The sequence below is a fragment of the Melampsora larici-populina genome (assembly GCF_000204055.1).
Source record: "Melampsora larici-populina 98AG31 unplaced genomic scaffold MELLAscaffold_58, whole genome shotgun sequence".
Classification (NCBI taxonomy): Eukaryota; Fungi; Basidiomycota; class Pucciniomycetes; order Pucciniales; family Melampsoraceae; genus Melampsora; species Melampsora laricis-populina.
The window spans coordinates 32,618-49,026 of NW_006768822.1; the positions used below are offsets into that span (position 1 = coordinate 32,618).

General features: G+C 36.5%; 2 protein-coding genes across 2 annotated transcripts; both read right to left on the bottom strand.

The window, feature by feature from the left end:
• Positions 1–9,454: 9,454 nt before the first annotated feature.
• Positions 9,455–10,477, bottom strand: MELLADRAFT_111801 (uncharacterized protein; the record flags this gene model as incomplete). Its single annotated transcript, XM_007416267.1, has 3 exons — positions 9,455–9,597; positions 10,074–10,103; positions 10,216–10,477. 3 exons carry the CDS (start codon positions 10,475–10,477, stop codon positions 9,455–9,457), a joined length of 435 nt encoding a protein of 144 aa, XP_007416329.1.
• A 2,712-nt stretch (positions 10,478–13,189) lies between these two features.
• Positions 13,190–15,938, bottom strand: MELLADRAFT_118023 (uncharacterized protein; the record flags this gene model as incomplete). The annotated part of the gene is made up of 4 exons (XM_007416266.1): positions 13,190–14,413; positions 14,501–14,667; positions 14,732–14,783; positions 15,844–15,938. One exon carries the CDS (start codon positions 14,097–14,099, stop codon positions 13,572–13,574), a length of 528 nt encoding a protein of 175 aa, XP_007416328.1.
• Between the last annotated feature and the right edge of the window lie 471 nt (positions 15,939–16,409).

The following is a 16,409-nucleotide window of genomic DNA, read 5'->3' on the forward strand; positions in this document are numbered from 1 at the left end:
ACTTCTTTAAAGGTGCAGCTTCTACCCATCCAGTTAAATCATCTCTAGCTATTATAGCATAATTATAATTACCCGCCTTAATATGAATTGCATCCAAGCTCACTCTTCCAAATAAAGTACTTTCACCAGTTGCCCTTCCCATTTCTTTTTCTTTCTTTGAACTTTTCTTCTGACATATTTCACACGTCAATACCCAATCTCTAACAAATTCCTTCATTTCAGGCCACCAGAATCTTACCAAACATCTTTTATAAGTCTCCTCAATTCCTCTATGTCCTAATTCCTCATGTAATTTCTCTAAAACAAACCTTTGTCCTTCTAAATTTGAAACAACCAATCTTCCATAAGGTACTCCTCTTTTCTTCAATCTTTCATTTTCCACGTAATAAGAAGGAGCTCTATTCTTAAGCCTTTGAAACTCATCATCCAAGCATCCTTCAGGTCTTTTTAAAGTTGTTAAATACTCTTGTAAATACTTCCAAACACCTTCTTGCGCCCAAATTGTTCCACTCTCTTCCTCCTCTTTTTCTGATGTTAAATCCTCATTCTGCAATTTAAAACTTTCATATACTTTAATATCTTTATCCTCCTCATTAAAACTCTCAGCTGAATCTGAATCACTTCCACGCATTCTTCTTGATAATCCATCTGGCATTCCAAAGCTTTTAGCATGTTTATGAACTAAATCAAATGAAAATAATTGAATGAAAGCTACCCATCTTGTCATAGCAGCATTAGGTAAACTTGGCGTGTTAATCATCTGAATTAAAGCCTTTGCATCCACTTGTAATTCAAAATGTTGACCCCATAACTTTGTTCTGAACTTTTTAAGAATCTTTGCCACGCCACATAGCTCTAATTTGGGTTGAGAATACCTTGATTCCACCTCAGTAAATACTTCTGATTCATAGAATACTGGCCTGACTTCCCCATTTCCATCCGCTTGCATTAATACTCCTCCAGCTGCTATATGACTTGAATCCACGGCTAGAATAATTGGACTTGCTTCTTCATTATAATCCAAAGCTGATAATATTATATCTTCCCCAACAATCTTCTTCAATAAATTAAAAGCATCCTCACACTCTTGACTCCATATAAACTCCACTTTTAATCTTGTAAGCCTTCTTAAAGGTGCTGCCAAATGACCAAAATTAGGAATAAACATTCTTACATATATACACGTGCCCAAAAATCCTAATACTTGAGTTTTATTTGTTGGAGTTGGCCAACTTTGAATCTTATTCTTCTTTTTAATTGATATACTCCTTCCTTTCTTGCTTACAATATGTCCAACAATTTCCAAAGCAGGTACACACACAGCAAACTTCTTTCCAGACACAGTAAGTCCTGCTTCTTCAATCCTGAACAACATTCTTTCTAAAACCATGGCATATTCCCAAATAAATTTTCTTATACCATTATTTTCTTTTAATACTTCATTATAATAATCTGATTCAGGTCCTTTAATACCACCATCATCAATAAAAATTCCCACGTGTTGAGGAATTTCATCTTGCAATATCCACATCATCTGAGCTTGATATACAGCTACTGAATTAGTTGCTCCTTGAGGTAATCTAGTTAATTGTAATCTTCCCAAAGGGGTTTCAAAAGTTGTTAAAGGACGTGAAAATGCTGCTAATTCCCTTTCATCATAACCTCCCATTATATCACCAAGTCCATAACAAGCTCTTCCAGCAAAGGATTCCACGAAATCTTCAGGAGCAGGTGGTACCCCAGAGTCCTTAATTGTTACTCTATTTAATACTTGTAAATCATGTACTACCCTTAATTTTCCATCACCTTTAAGTACACAGAATACAGGACTAGTATAACTTGATGTGGATTGTTCATAAAGACCTGTTCTTATTCTTTGTCTAACTAATTCAATGAAATCATTCCTTATTGCTACAGGTATAGGAATAGGTCTAATTTGCCAAGGCTCATGTTCCACCACGGGTATTGCATAAGGTTGTCCATATGAATGCTTCAATAATCCTCTTTCTTCCTCACAATAAGCTATTGCTGCTTCCCTTAATACCAATATTAATAAGAATAATTTCCATTCCTCCTCACTTAACCATTCTGCAGGACCAAAGTTGCATTGCTTAAGCCTTTCCACCGTGGTTTTCTCAGTTTCTTTGAAGACTGGAGGATTTTTAATTAAAGGAGTAATATAAGGATCCCTTGATAAAGGTGGTCTTTGTAAAGGAAGATTTAAATACTGTGGCATTGGCGCATTTACAGGTTTAACCTTCTTATCTACAGTCTTATATTTGGTACTATAACTCCTTAAATCCTTGAGTTCACGCCCTCTCCCAAATATTTCTTGATCTTCCAAGCACATAATTAAGCTTAATTCATTTATTAAATCATAATCCACACTTTCCTTCTCAAATTGCAACCCAAATACTTCTTCTTCATCATCTTCATCTTCAACTATATCATAATCAATTCCTAAACATAAATCACGTGCTGCATAACCTTGCCTTTCTTCAATTTCTACATTTAATTCCCTTTCCCAATTTCCTTTATCAGGTTCACATAACCTCACCTTCATCCATACTCCTCTATTATCTTTTAATGTCATCATTTCCCCTAAATCTTTCTTGAAATCCAATTGAACAGCATAATCAAATAAGAAAGATCTTCCCAATATTATTGGAGTTTGACTCTCCTCAGTTACGTAGAATTGAACCAAGCCTTCAATATTTCTACCCATTCTAACTTTCACTTTCTCAGCAATCCCACATAAAACAGTCTTCTGTCTGCCAATTCCTCTTACTGCTCCTTTAATATTAACCATAGTTTGAACAGGTAACAATTGCATAAACTTCTGAGGAATTATACTAATTTGAGATCCTGAATCAACCAATGCTTTCAATTTAATTTTACCAATTGTAATAGTAACATATCCCAAAGGCGTGGAATATAAAGGAGACTGAGGTAAATTAACTTCCAGAGATGAATTACTTTCAGAATCAAATTCAAAGTCAGATAAAGCTGTACTATTAACTGCTGAAGCCATTGTTTCTTGATTCATATTTAATCTTCTCTTTGAAACCCACTTCTTAACTTCTTCAGATACCACAGGAGAAATGGCGCATAATTCCTTAACTTGAATATCAATAACACTCTTCATTAATTTCTGAACCACGTCTGTTACAACTCTTGGATTGTCTGCAAAGACTGGCCTTTCCAATTTATTCTTCTGTTCCCCGTGTCCTGACATTATATAAGAAGGTCTAATTGTTTTATTTGAACCTTCCTTAATGTTTCTATTATCATCATCAGCATGAATTCTTCTTAAGCTTTCCTCCATTTCATTTATACCAGCTTCTTCAATATTATTTTCTATATCTAAATCCATACCATCATCAATATCCTCAGCTTCTTCATTAATAGTAACCTTCTTCTTCTTCTTAGGTTCAGCTTGAGTTACAGTCTTTCCACTACGTGTATTTGCTGTAATATCATATATTTTAGTTCCACCTCCTCCCAATAATTCATTCCCATTACTTCTTAATATTTCAGGCATCCTCCAATTCCCTTCAAGAATACCACAACTTGTTTTAAGCTCTTGAATTTTATCTTTCCCGTCATTTTTAGTAATAATAGCTGTAGGAGTTACAGGTGGTACTACAGGTGTATTAACATGTACAGCAGGAGTTGTTACACGCTGTTGTTGTATATTTTGACGTGTAGCATCATTGGCTTGCTGTTCAGAATATCTAATAACTTGCTGCCTGATTCCATCTTCTCCTTGCTTAAACATCCTTACATTTCCTGAAGGTAAGAAGAAACCATCCATCCTATCTTGCAATAATCCAGCTTGCTTATCTTGAATTACCCATCTACATCTTCCTACAGTATGTCCTTCAGTATTACAATACACGCAAAAGACAGTACTTCCTTGATTTCCATTTGGAGGTGGTGGAGGTTGATAAGTATTTTGATTATTTGTATTTGGATTTTGAGGATTATAAGGTCTATTAGCATTATTATTATTATAAGGCCTGCTGTAATTGGGCTGTTGTCCTTTATAATTCTGAGCTGGAAAATTACGCGGCTGATTATTAAAATTGTTATTATTATTATAAGGTTGATTAACTCTTTGATAATTTGACAGATTTTGTTGATGTTGAGCTCTAAAAGGTTCAGCTTGTTGATGGATTTGAGTTTGTAAAGAATTTGAAACAGGAAGATAAGGATGCAATGCATTTACAGGTGGTAATAATAATGGAGCCTGCACGTGATTTATATGTAAATTTCCCAAGTCACTACATAAAACCTCCATTTGCTGCGTGGCTTTTGCTTGCATTCCTCCTATTTTAGCAACTTTATTACTAGTATCCTTTTGAATTACTTCACTTCTAACACCAGCAATTTCATTCTTAATTGCAAACTTCTCTTCTCCAATATCCTCAAAGATTAATAAAGCTTCTTCTTCAATATAATGATCCACAACCTTCTTTAATTTATTTAAATTAGGTAACCTATATCTTCCACTATCCACCTTCTTCATTAACTTCTTTCTAATCATTCTTTTCTTGAATTTCTTTTGAAGTTCATCAGAGAAAGCATCATAGAAATGGCGTGCAACTTCTTCATCATTTGAATCAATATAATCATGTCTTGTTAAATATTGATGAATTTTATCGAAATTAATTCTAAATGTTTGATATTCAGCTTTATTTGTAACACCACCAGTCCTAGCAGTTCTTTCTGACAAAGTTCTTAAATGATCAATTGAATATCTTGGTTGCTCCGTGGTAGTTTGATACCTTTCAATTAATTGTTCCTTAACTTTCTTCCAACTCCATTCACCAGTACCCCAACCATCCATTTCACGTATTTCCTCCTTCAATTCTTCTCTAACAACAAAGCTAGTAACTTGTCTAACCATATCAAGTTCTGAGGCGCCATTTGCTTCAGCTTGACTATGATAATTAATGATAAACTTCTTAACATTCCTTCCAACTTCAAATCTAATACTTGAATCAGTATTATCAATTCTACGTGGTTTAATATGACTTCTAGCCTCCTCATTCCTTTCTTCACTACTAACATCTCCATTACTAGTTGAATCATCATCTGAAGAACTTGAAGAACTTGAATAATCTCCTCCATCATCTTCTTTAATAATTTTCTTAATAACCTTCTTGCCTTTACTCTTTTTCACGACTTTTACCACTTCTTTTTCCTTCTCCTTCTTCTCTCTTTCTTCCTTAATTCTATTATTAGTAATAATGTCTGCCACTTCTTTTTCTCTTTGTAAATAATATTGTTGTTGATTATAGAATTGTTGTTGCCAATCCACGTCTTCCTCATGATCAGAGGGTAATAATGGTTCCTGTTCCCTGAATCCAGTAAAGGCTGAAGGTGGAATTGGATCCTCAGAAGCAGGTGGTTCTTCACGTTGTTTTCCATGAATAGTTGATCCAGAGGAAGGTCCTGGAGGTGGTGGTGGTGGTAATATGTTAATAGAAGTAGAAACATCTGGAACATAAACTCTGCTTCCAGAAATTCGTGGAGTTCTTTTATAATGAGATGTTGGTGGTAATTCTAATTCCTCATCTCCATCATCCGCCACATCTTGATTATGCATTTGAATAACTGAAGACATAGCTTCTTTATATAATAAATTCTTTAAATAAGAACTAATTTTGATATATTTTTAAATGAGAATGAAAGATAATGTTTATGATTGATTTGAATAATTTTAATTTTAAAGATCTTCTGTTGATAACCACGTGAATAATTTTTATTGAATCTTGATGTAATATAATATAATTTGCTTGTTGATAATGATTAAAAGAGAGATTGATTTAATTATAAGTTGATTTTAATTTGTCAAGCCCGGGCAGAGTCACCAATATGTAGAACTTATAACCCAACAAGGGTTATACAGAGCTGGAAGAGGATAATCTACTAATAAAATGACTAGTAGAAGTTGTCTAAGGACTGCTCTTCTAAAACAACACAATCAGAAAGAGCTCTGTTGTATTGAGTACTGATAAGGCACCAGAGAAATATAACTTCACACGTAATTTTAACTTCAAAAGCACACTTTGTATTACTATCAACACTGCTATAGTGTTATTCCCAATTGATAACTGAAAAAAAATAAGCAATATCTGATTGATATTATTCCCAATAAGTCTTTATGACTATAAAACTAAAGTAAATTTCTCTTTATAACTGTAATAAAGGGCGTATTTAAGTGAACAGGTACTATTAAAATAAGTTTATGATGATAAACAAAATAATAATGGCGTAAATGATAAAGAAAAAAAAGGGGAACAACAGTCCCAAAACCCTCTCAAAGTATATATAACAATGTACTAGAACTTTTACAATGGTCAACAGCCTCAAAACCAATCAAATCCGCCCAAAATTCCCTAAAAACCCTATGATGACGCAATGTAATGGTTTTGTTACTAATAAATGATGTAATTTTCACAGCTAAAAGTGATCAATGACGCAATAATATGATGTACAGCACTTCTTATGATGAATACAGGTGATTTTCTCCTTGTAAACTAGCTGAAAACCAATTTTTGAGATTACGAATTTTTTCAGATGTGCTCCAATTTTTGATTACTAAAGTGCATCTTGTAGCCCACGTGTTACTGATCATTTCTGACACCTACATGACCTACTTCTGATGAGTGATGAGTAAGATATTGAGTTGTGAAGTTAAGGTTTTTAGTGTTACATATGACTTGTGACTGTAAATTCGAGATTCACACCAATTCTTTATTTGCCTTATAACTTTTTACACACACCTCCGTTACTAATGATTTAAAGTTTGTACATTATGTAGCCCACTCTTCTGCGTTGAATGAGCCACCTACCAACCTATTCTGACGTCATTTGACATATGTAATTAGCTGAAAACCTCCATTTTCCACGAATTTCACCCATTTTCTTCACTTTTCACAGCTACTACTATCTTTTTCTTGCTCATGTAATATGACATCATCATCTATAGCCTTAAAAATCCCGGAAAATCCTCTTGGCAACCTTAATTCCATCACTACCACTATTACACAACCAAACTACACGTGTACCTCTTGTTTACCAACTTCGAAAAAGTGCTTTTTTCCTAATAACTTCTGTTTCTACTTATCAACCTTGAAGATTAAAATTGTAATAGTATCATATAATGTTGTTCTTTCATATTCTAACCTCATAATACCCATAACTCTAATATTACTACCCTAAAAACCATTTTCCAACCTGTATACCTCTAATTTCGAATTTTTCTTATGTTTTTCTTTCTTTCTTTTTGTAATAAATTTGTAAGTAAACTATAATGATCTTAATATATAATGTGAAATAAAATGATGTAATGTTGACCTAATGACCAATACATAAGCCTACAAGAGCTTCAATTGATCAAAAACCTCCATTTCGAATTTTCTTTCCTGCTGAATCCTGCTAATAAACTGGTAAACTGGTAATTGTGAATTTTTTAATTGATCCCATAAATTGATCACCACACCGGGCATCTTTGACAGCAAAAATGATTGCAAAGCTTGTTGGGGTTCGTGAATGGTTGAAGAGTGGCATCTCACTCTCTGGCATATATGCCGATGCCTGGGCATACGTGAAGGCTTATGAAACTCAGCAAAAGAAGGCTAAGAAGTAGCTTTAGGGCTCTACTATCGAAATCGTTTTTGTTTTCTTTTTTGTTCTCAAATTCTCACCCAAGTCTGTCTTTACTTATGTCTTCTTTCTCACCTTCAAACTCTGCCTCTACATAATTGTATAAGGCTCAAACATGCTCGTTTATCTTGAAAAAAATTGTTCTTTTCTTTTCGGATATCCTCACCCTTCCCCACTCTGCTCGGTGAGACCTTTGATACACTGCTAGGTCCATTTTGTAATCAAAACCGATTTAAAACGGCCTTTGACTGCGCAAATATCCCCTTGTCTGCGCTTTTTTGCGATATGACCTCTGAGATTTCCCTATAGCGGAGCGGAGCGGTCCGCAATAGCCGCCCCGCTCTGGATGGTCATAGCGACCCCACCTTTATAGCGTAGCAATTAGTTGTTTTGTCTTAGCGCAAAACCGCTCCGCTCGTAAAAACAGCGATTATAGCGGAGCGAAGCGGAGCGGTGGTGGTGTTGTGTGCAGTGATAGATCTTTTGATGACAAACTACAATAATCATCTTTTTCCCAGTTGCACTTGGGGATAGTGTATAATGTGTACAGTATTCTGAACTTTTCTTGGCAGCTTTGAGAGCCCCACAATCCCCCATCCCTGTTGCCTCACTTCAATCTTTGCACAAACACATCTTAGCCCGGCAGCTATATGCTGTTGTCTCACTTCTCACTCTTCTAAATTCATCTCACCTTGCTCTTGATCCGTCACATCAAGGAACATAGCCTCATCAAACTGGAGTCAAAGTTGAACAATCAATCAAAACTGATCGATTGATCAAAACTGAACAATTGTTCAAGATTGAAGCATTGATCAAAATTGAGCAATTGACTGAAATTGAAAAGTTTGTCAAAATTCAACACTGAACTACTCTACCTTCCCATCTCATCTTTTAAGAATGATGTGTTGTTGTATCTTTGCCTGTTCACCTTGATATCCATAATTGTATTCAAGTATGGCTTACAATGTTTTTAAAATAGCAAAGAGCCAATGGCTATCATTTTGTGATTGTAACACCAATGTCTTGTTGAAATGGAACCAGCTCACTTTTCTTGGTACATCAGAAAAAAATACTCCTTTTGAGAATCAAAATCATTTTTGAAGTTTTCATTTGTTATTCACAAAAGATAAAAACTTTGTACACACAAAGAATGGGATTTTAATTCAGTTTTAGATACATATTTGAGAATGAGCACTCAAGGGTGGTACAGGTAAACAGTGTGATGATTGGCAAGACATAGGCAAAAAATGGCAGGAAAAGTACAAGTGAAGATTGACCAGTAAGTGTTGAGCATGATGGTGTAGTGTTGAAGGTATTGACCAAGTCAGTGCAAAGTGATGGGGGATTTGAGCAGGATCTCACCAATTATGAACATACAGGTGCCCAGATTTTTCTGGAGCCCAGATGAACCCAGATGCCCAGAAACATCCTGGATATGTCCCAGAAGTTTCTGGATGTCACTTCTTGACACTTCTGGAACACAAAACACAAGCGTTGTATAACCCTAATCATGTATTTGGAATGAAAATGAGCAAAACATGTGTATACATTTCTTTTAAGGGTGCCTTGAGACTTGAGTACCAATTTCCCTTTGTTCACAGTTGAAACAATCAAAAGATATCTATATAACCTACCCCTAGCCCAAGATTAGGGTAAAGGAGACAATCCCAGATTCAATGGTCAAGTGCTGTATATGTGTACCCCTCTATTTGTGAAAAATTTGACATACCACTCACACCTGAGTGGGTATACCCACGGATTATGCTGTATTGAAAATACCTCAATCCAATTCTATCTTTACAATCTTTTTATCTATCCCACAGATGACTGCACCAATTTTTCCACTTGCATTGGTCCTCAAATCCTCAACATACCTGGTAACATGCCAAAGATTGTTACCACATGCACCTGATGTCTTCTCCACTTTCATTTTGTAAAGGAAGAGGTCAGAAATTGTGATATGATTTAGAAATATCATTCAAGTTGGCTTCTGACATACATTTGGGGGGTTTGCTAGCTACCAGTTCAAGATTCTGAAATTTCCCTTGCATTACATGTGTATCAAATTCTGGTAGTTTAGTTTGTAACAGGTGAAAGGAACCCATGATCAATGTCTGTAGCTTTGTGGGCATTGGACATGAAGAGGAGAGTTGAGTTGAGGGTATTTAGAATTGACCACACACCTGACATTCCAATTCTCTCACCCTTGTACATTATCAAAGGCAAAGGATGATCACAAAAAAAGAGATCATTGTATGGCAATCTTTCTGGGGGATCCTTGGTCAAGTGGTTTATAAATTCTTCACTAGCATTGAGGACATTCAATTCTTTTTGAAAATCCTAAAGGTCAGCATTTGATGTATGGTGGTCAGGTCTTGAACTTGTACATCAAAACTCACCTTGTTTATCATTCACTTCAGATGTACTTTCTATATCAGCATTGTCAATGGTACAGGGTTGTGAATATTTTGTCAGCAACATGAGGTTGATAAAAAATGAGTAGAAAGAATACAGAGGTTGGATTTGTACAGAAGAACTCACTTGAAATTAGTGATCCTGAGGTGATGGGTAGTGCACCCAGGAGTGCAATGAACACAAGTTTTTTAAGCATATTATGTGGAACACAAAACTGGTTGATCAAAATGATTGATGTCAAACTTTCAGGGCAAAGCTTGATTAATTCACAAGAACAGGAAAACAAACTCCTCTGATCAACCAAGATGGGCTCTGTTATATTTCTGGTCTTGCTCATATCTACACAGACACCATATTCAATGGGCCATGGATCTTGTATGGTAGGCATTGCAAGTTGAGAATCATATATACAAAGACTGCAACTAGCTCCATCTTCAAGCTATATCAAACTAGTGTTGCCAAGAGTAGACTGCAATTGATGGTGAAACAGTGTTCTCTGCATGCTGCAGTAAGAAAACTATATTGCACAGGCCATAGATCTTAAAAGGTCTGCAGATAAATCTGTAGAACTGCCATACATATCTCGCAACTAGCTTTACCTTGAAGGAATATCAAATCAATGTTTCCATAAGTAGACTCCAATTGATAGCATATCAATGTTTCCATAACTAGACTCCAATTGATAGCATATCAATGTTTCCATAACTAGACTCCAATTGATAGCATATCAATGTTCACATAACGAATCTCCAATTGATAGCAAAAAAATCTCCACATGCCTCATTCATCTGAGACAGATCCCTTTAGATTTCTCAGGGCAGGATCTGATTTTATTTGGGTTACACACATCAGATGGCCTGCAATACACAAGGGGCAATGCAATGGATTGAGTCAAGGTTCAACCTTGATGCAGCCTCAAAGGAGCCTCCTTCCTCTTATTGAAATCATCCATACTCCATAAAAACATAGAAAGTCTACAAGCATTGCACAGAACTTGAAGTTGCAGCACAGACCATTCAACTCTCCCTATGTGCTTTCATCAGTAGGGCTTTTAGAGGGATAATCATCTAGGGAACACCTCTCTGTAAGTTCATAATGATATCACCATACAAAGCCCATCTCTTTGTAGATATATGAGACTTTGAGATTTGCAAAAGAAATCAAAATTTAGGACCGATCTCTCAACCCTGCCAAAGCCCTTGTACCAAGCCAGCTGGAATGCTATAAGATTAAATGTTTTTGAGTCTCTTTTTTACCACTTTCCTGAATCAAATTCTAGAAGTCAAGTGCACCAACATATTTATAAGGAGCAGGAACACAGGAATTTTGATGGTCCTGGAGGATATTTATTTTTGAACATGATGATAGTTCACCGTCACCAGTAGAGTGACTGAGTAGATAGTTGCAAGTCAAACCTTGTATGTACAGATATGGATGAATACAATGAAGGAGAAGGATAAATAGAATGTGGATGATCAAATAAAAATATGGAATGGGGAAGGAAGATTGGGACTTTTCTCCTACTGGTACCTTGTCAGCCTGAAACTCTAAGTCATGGCAGATGACTGGTAGTTCAGAGCTGAATGGTACTTACAAAATGTATTCTATCAAGTTTTAGACAACAATTATTGAAACTTGTGGGAGATTATTTTTCAATTTGTTGTAAGAAGTCAAAAGGAACTATAGTTGTTATGTATAGTTGTTGTAGGTGTGGGATGTGTACTGCTGCCAGAAGCTTATCAGAGTACAGTTACTTGATAGCCTTCCAAGGTGAATACAAATGGATTTGTAGTTATTCCTTAGGTGACGCTTTAGTGTTAGTTTGATGAATGTATCATCACAAGTAAAACAAGATACTATCTACAACATCAATTCAATAGTAAGGAAGCCATTAATTGATAAAGAGATAGTGACTCAAAGGAAAAAGGGCATCCATGAGATTAAAGAAGATGCAATAAAGGATTCCAAGTAAATGATAAGAATTATAAATGAGTCTTATTTCAAATGAAAGATAAAGGAAAAGGGATTTTGATATGAAATACCAATTCAAGGATGAGCTGTGGTAAAAGTGGTATGGGATATTATTAAGATTGCTTTCTTCTTTTTGGATGCATGGAATCCTCATTTATATATTTGAGTGAGTCATTTGTTCCGAGCCAGACTGTGAGGGTTTTCCTGGATGCTGTCATCAGGGTCTGGTATGCTGAAACCAGTAACAGATGCTCCCTGTGTTGGATCACTGTCACTCCTTGACAATGGGGTCTTAGCTCCTTTGAGCTATGTTTCTGCTGACCAGTGGATCCTTGTACACCAAATCTGTTGTTCTGACAATGGGAGTATTGAGAATACTCCTCATGGCTGACATACCTAGCATTCACCTTTTCTCAACTTATGCAGTTCCCTGTGTTTCCTTATCTGAGCTTTTACCAATGATATGTTGTAAAACTTCTGTTCCTCACCATCAGATCTCTTCCCGTTCAAAGAGGTCAGCTATTAGATTATTTCCCTTCACTTTTACCTTTATTAACCTTTTTTTAGGCTCAAGATTCTTTATTCCACTCTCACAATCATTCCTGAAGAAGCTCTGTCTTGAGCTTTTGTAATTAGACATGTGATAAAAAATATCATCTGAATGTTTACCATCTGTTGTCAAAGTTCTTTTCCTCAGAGTCACAATCAGGTCTCCTGCCGTTCATGTTGTCTTTATTCCATTGTCACAACTATTCTTGAGCAAGCTCTGACTTGAAGTTGAGCTTTCATCAAAGGTGTGAGTATTTTTGAAAGTATACTCTCAAATTTTTTTCGGAACAAGCTCTGACTTCAGCTTTCACCATAGTTTCACATTTATCTGTAGGAGAATAAGGTGTAGTTACAAAATTTCCTTACAAAAGTTGCAAATTTGCCTTTCTCCTGGGCCAGATACTGTGGATGATCAACTCATGATGAACTGTATGTTGTTTCAATGGGTTTGAACATGTTCCGATCAGTCTTTGGCGTTTCCAAAGGACATGGGCTCTGACATAGGTAAACTGCAAGAATTTGTGAAATTGTACGTCACTTTTCAACTTCAGCAATGATGTGAAATTTACCCCTTGACTATGGCACTGATGATGTCTCACTTGACGAAACGATACCTTCATTCGAGAAAAAAGAAAACAAACTACGTATCCAATGATTAAGAAATGAAACTGTTGAATATAAATTTGGAAATGACCAAGATAACTTCATTCTTTGGGATTTCTCATTCTTTACACTTAATCATTTTCATTGAAACAAATGGGGACAAAAGGACTTTCAAAAAGAGTCAAACCCGATCAATATACTACTAGCAAAAAGGTCCCGGGAAACCTCATAAAACACCGGTGGTATACAATTTACGATGTTGTATGTTGTACCAAATAGTGCAGGTAAATTGCAGATCCAAAATGAAGAATGATAATTATCCACTCGCTTATCTTGCCCGTTGATCGTTTTTCCATAAATCAATAATAGTAACCGTCTTCAGGCGGGTATCCACCATTGCGCCAATATTCCTCCTCGTCATCCTCGTCATCCTCATAGTCATCCTCGTCATCCTCATAGTCATCCTCATAGTCATCCTCGTAGTCATCCTCGTAGTCATCCTCATAGTCATCCTCGTAATCATCCTCGTAATCATCCTCGTAGTCATCCTCGTAGTCATCCTCATCCTCATCCTCATCGTCTTCTGGTTGACCACAATCCCTAGCGAAATGTCCAACACCTTCACATTTGAAACATCTAGGTTTTCCACCTTCAAAATTAGCCACAAATTTCTTGACCGGCTTGAACTGAGCGCCATATAAAAGGTGTTTCCGTTGTAATAACACCTCAAAATCATCCGAGTTACTTAGGAAAATCACGATTGAAGAGTTAACTTTTCCGCCATGTAAACTCTTGGCATTGATCCATTTGATTGATTGCAATGATTTTAATAATCCGAAATTTTCGTCTTGAAAGAATTGGATTTCTTCTTTCGAGCATAAGTTCATAGTAGTCGGTATGCCGTGGACGACGATCCCATATTGAGTTGATGTTGAATCAAGTTGAGGTTTACAAGTATCAAATCGTGCTTTCTTTGCTCGAAGTTCTTCCGCTTTAGCATCAGAATAGACGTTTCTAATTCATGGATCCTTTTGGCTTGTGAATTTAATGCGACATTCATGGTTTCTATATTCTTTAATCGGGTGTGTGCAATCTCTTTCCAATAATCGTTACATTTCTTTAACGCTTCGATTTCTTCTAACGTTGCTTTTTCCTTGTCGGCAAAGGTTGCGAGTATCAATTGATTGGACTCTTTGGTTTTCTATCATTTTTCCCGTCATCCAGAAAAATCGGTCAGTCAATCAAAGGAAAATTCAACCTTCTTATATAAATTTACAGAGACGCTCACCTTAACTTCTCGAGTTGAAACAATAACTTTTGCATTCCGTCCGTCCTCCGAACTAGATTCAACCGAAGATCCATCATCCGAAATGGATTCCACGTAAACTATTTCTGGCATTTCGGCGTGAATTTCCCTAATGCAAACAATTCGAATCGATTGGTGTAAACTGTGATCTAACGAAAATAAAAACTGTCAGCCGCTAGAAGTAGCCATGAGGATGAGAAAAAGAGGAGATACCCGAGAGATCGGCCGCCCTTTGTTCTGATCAGCCTAAAAAGATCGGATCAATCTGTTCGTCATACGAGATAAATAAGAATGTTAGCATTTATTTCAATCTATAAATTCGGAATCGGTGGGAATCGCATCAAAGAGTGATGGAAATAAGAAAATAGTGAAAGTTGTAAAAGGTGAGGGGATAAGTCAATTGGTTTGATAGTCTTCAAATTGACCCTCAGCAAGTGCCCATCAGATATTCTATCTTTGACAGTAGCTTCAATCGACATGCTTGCGCCAAATATCTCAAAGACATCCTTAAGCCAAGCATGGCTAGCGAAGAGACCAATCGTCTATCCAGATCAAACTCGATACAATCCACTTGTCTGGTCAACAAGAGATTCAGTCGGCTGTTAGGGAGACGATGATTTGATCTCTATCGCCACTCATGGCATTCTAGCCCATGAGGTTTTCTCAAGGCCCTGTGGCTCCTGGTCAAGAGTACTCCTGCTCAATCATGAGTTTTACACTTCGGGGTTATGAACAAAAGTGTGAAGTCAATCAAAAGACTTTCAAAATCATGGGAATGTTTCTGCAACCATTCGACCATTTCTAATTTGAAAGCCCTCAGAGTTGAGACCTTTAGAATCAGAAATCGAATATCAAGGGAGTGGGCCACCTGATATTCTCTGTCACGATTCTTCGAACCCAACAGAAGTTTGGAGTACAAAGCCATTTGATGAAGTCAAGAGAGTATTCTGCTTGACCATTCATGCATGTCTTTGTAACCAACACTTCTTAATAGGTAGGTCCAACTCATCTTAATAGCTCAAGAGCCATCTGAGTACTAATTCCTAATTAATGCCACGAAGTTTCAAAAGATTGGTATAAAAAACTGATGAAACTTCACCGAGTAAAAAGGTACAAGACTTAAACAGAGCCTTTCACAAAGGTTGTTGCTTTGAAACACCAATTGTTCAGAACAGGGTCTACTGAGCTAAACCAATCTGATCCGCATTCGAGAACGAACGACTTGCTAGCGCAAGGGCTGGCTAAAAACCCGAGGGCTAAAGAGCACACAATCCCGAGCAGCCTACGTACAAAAGGTCAGACAGATTCAGATTTAACAAACTTACAATTGTAGGGTAGATGGCGAAGAAGTTGGAAAGCAGATGTCAAAGGTGCGGTGGTTGGTCGTAACGGCCGATGATGGACGATTGATATAAAGGCGGTTGAAGGTTGAATGCAGCTTGGAAGATAGGCAGAGATCCGACGGATACTTATAGAAATCCTGAAACCTAATCATGTCCCTTTTGGTCCAGTTTTGATCCTTGAAGGTGTCTAGGGTTTTGGAACCAAAGGGTCCTTCTGAGAAATCAAATGAAAAGGGATCTAGATTGAGTGATTCCCTTACATAAATGACACGGGATTTTCTATTGGTTAAATGAACTCCACTTTGAGTTGAAAAAAATCAAAGCCTTGTGGAAGAAAGGGGCTTATTAATTGTCACACACACGTATCACCCACTGAACAATCTATCTTCATCTAGGCCTTGAGATTTGGCATGGTTCTACTTTTGGTTGTTCTTCTCAAGACATTTTCTACAATTTAAGTCAGTGGAGAAGGTCTAGAGTGTTTTGTCTAGTTATTCTTTTGGAATGACATTACATAATTATGCAATTAGGGTACTCAAAGTAAGTAT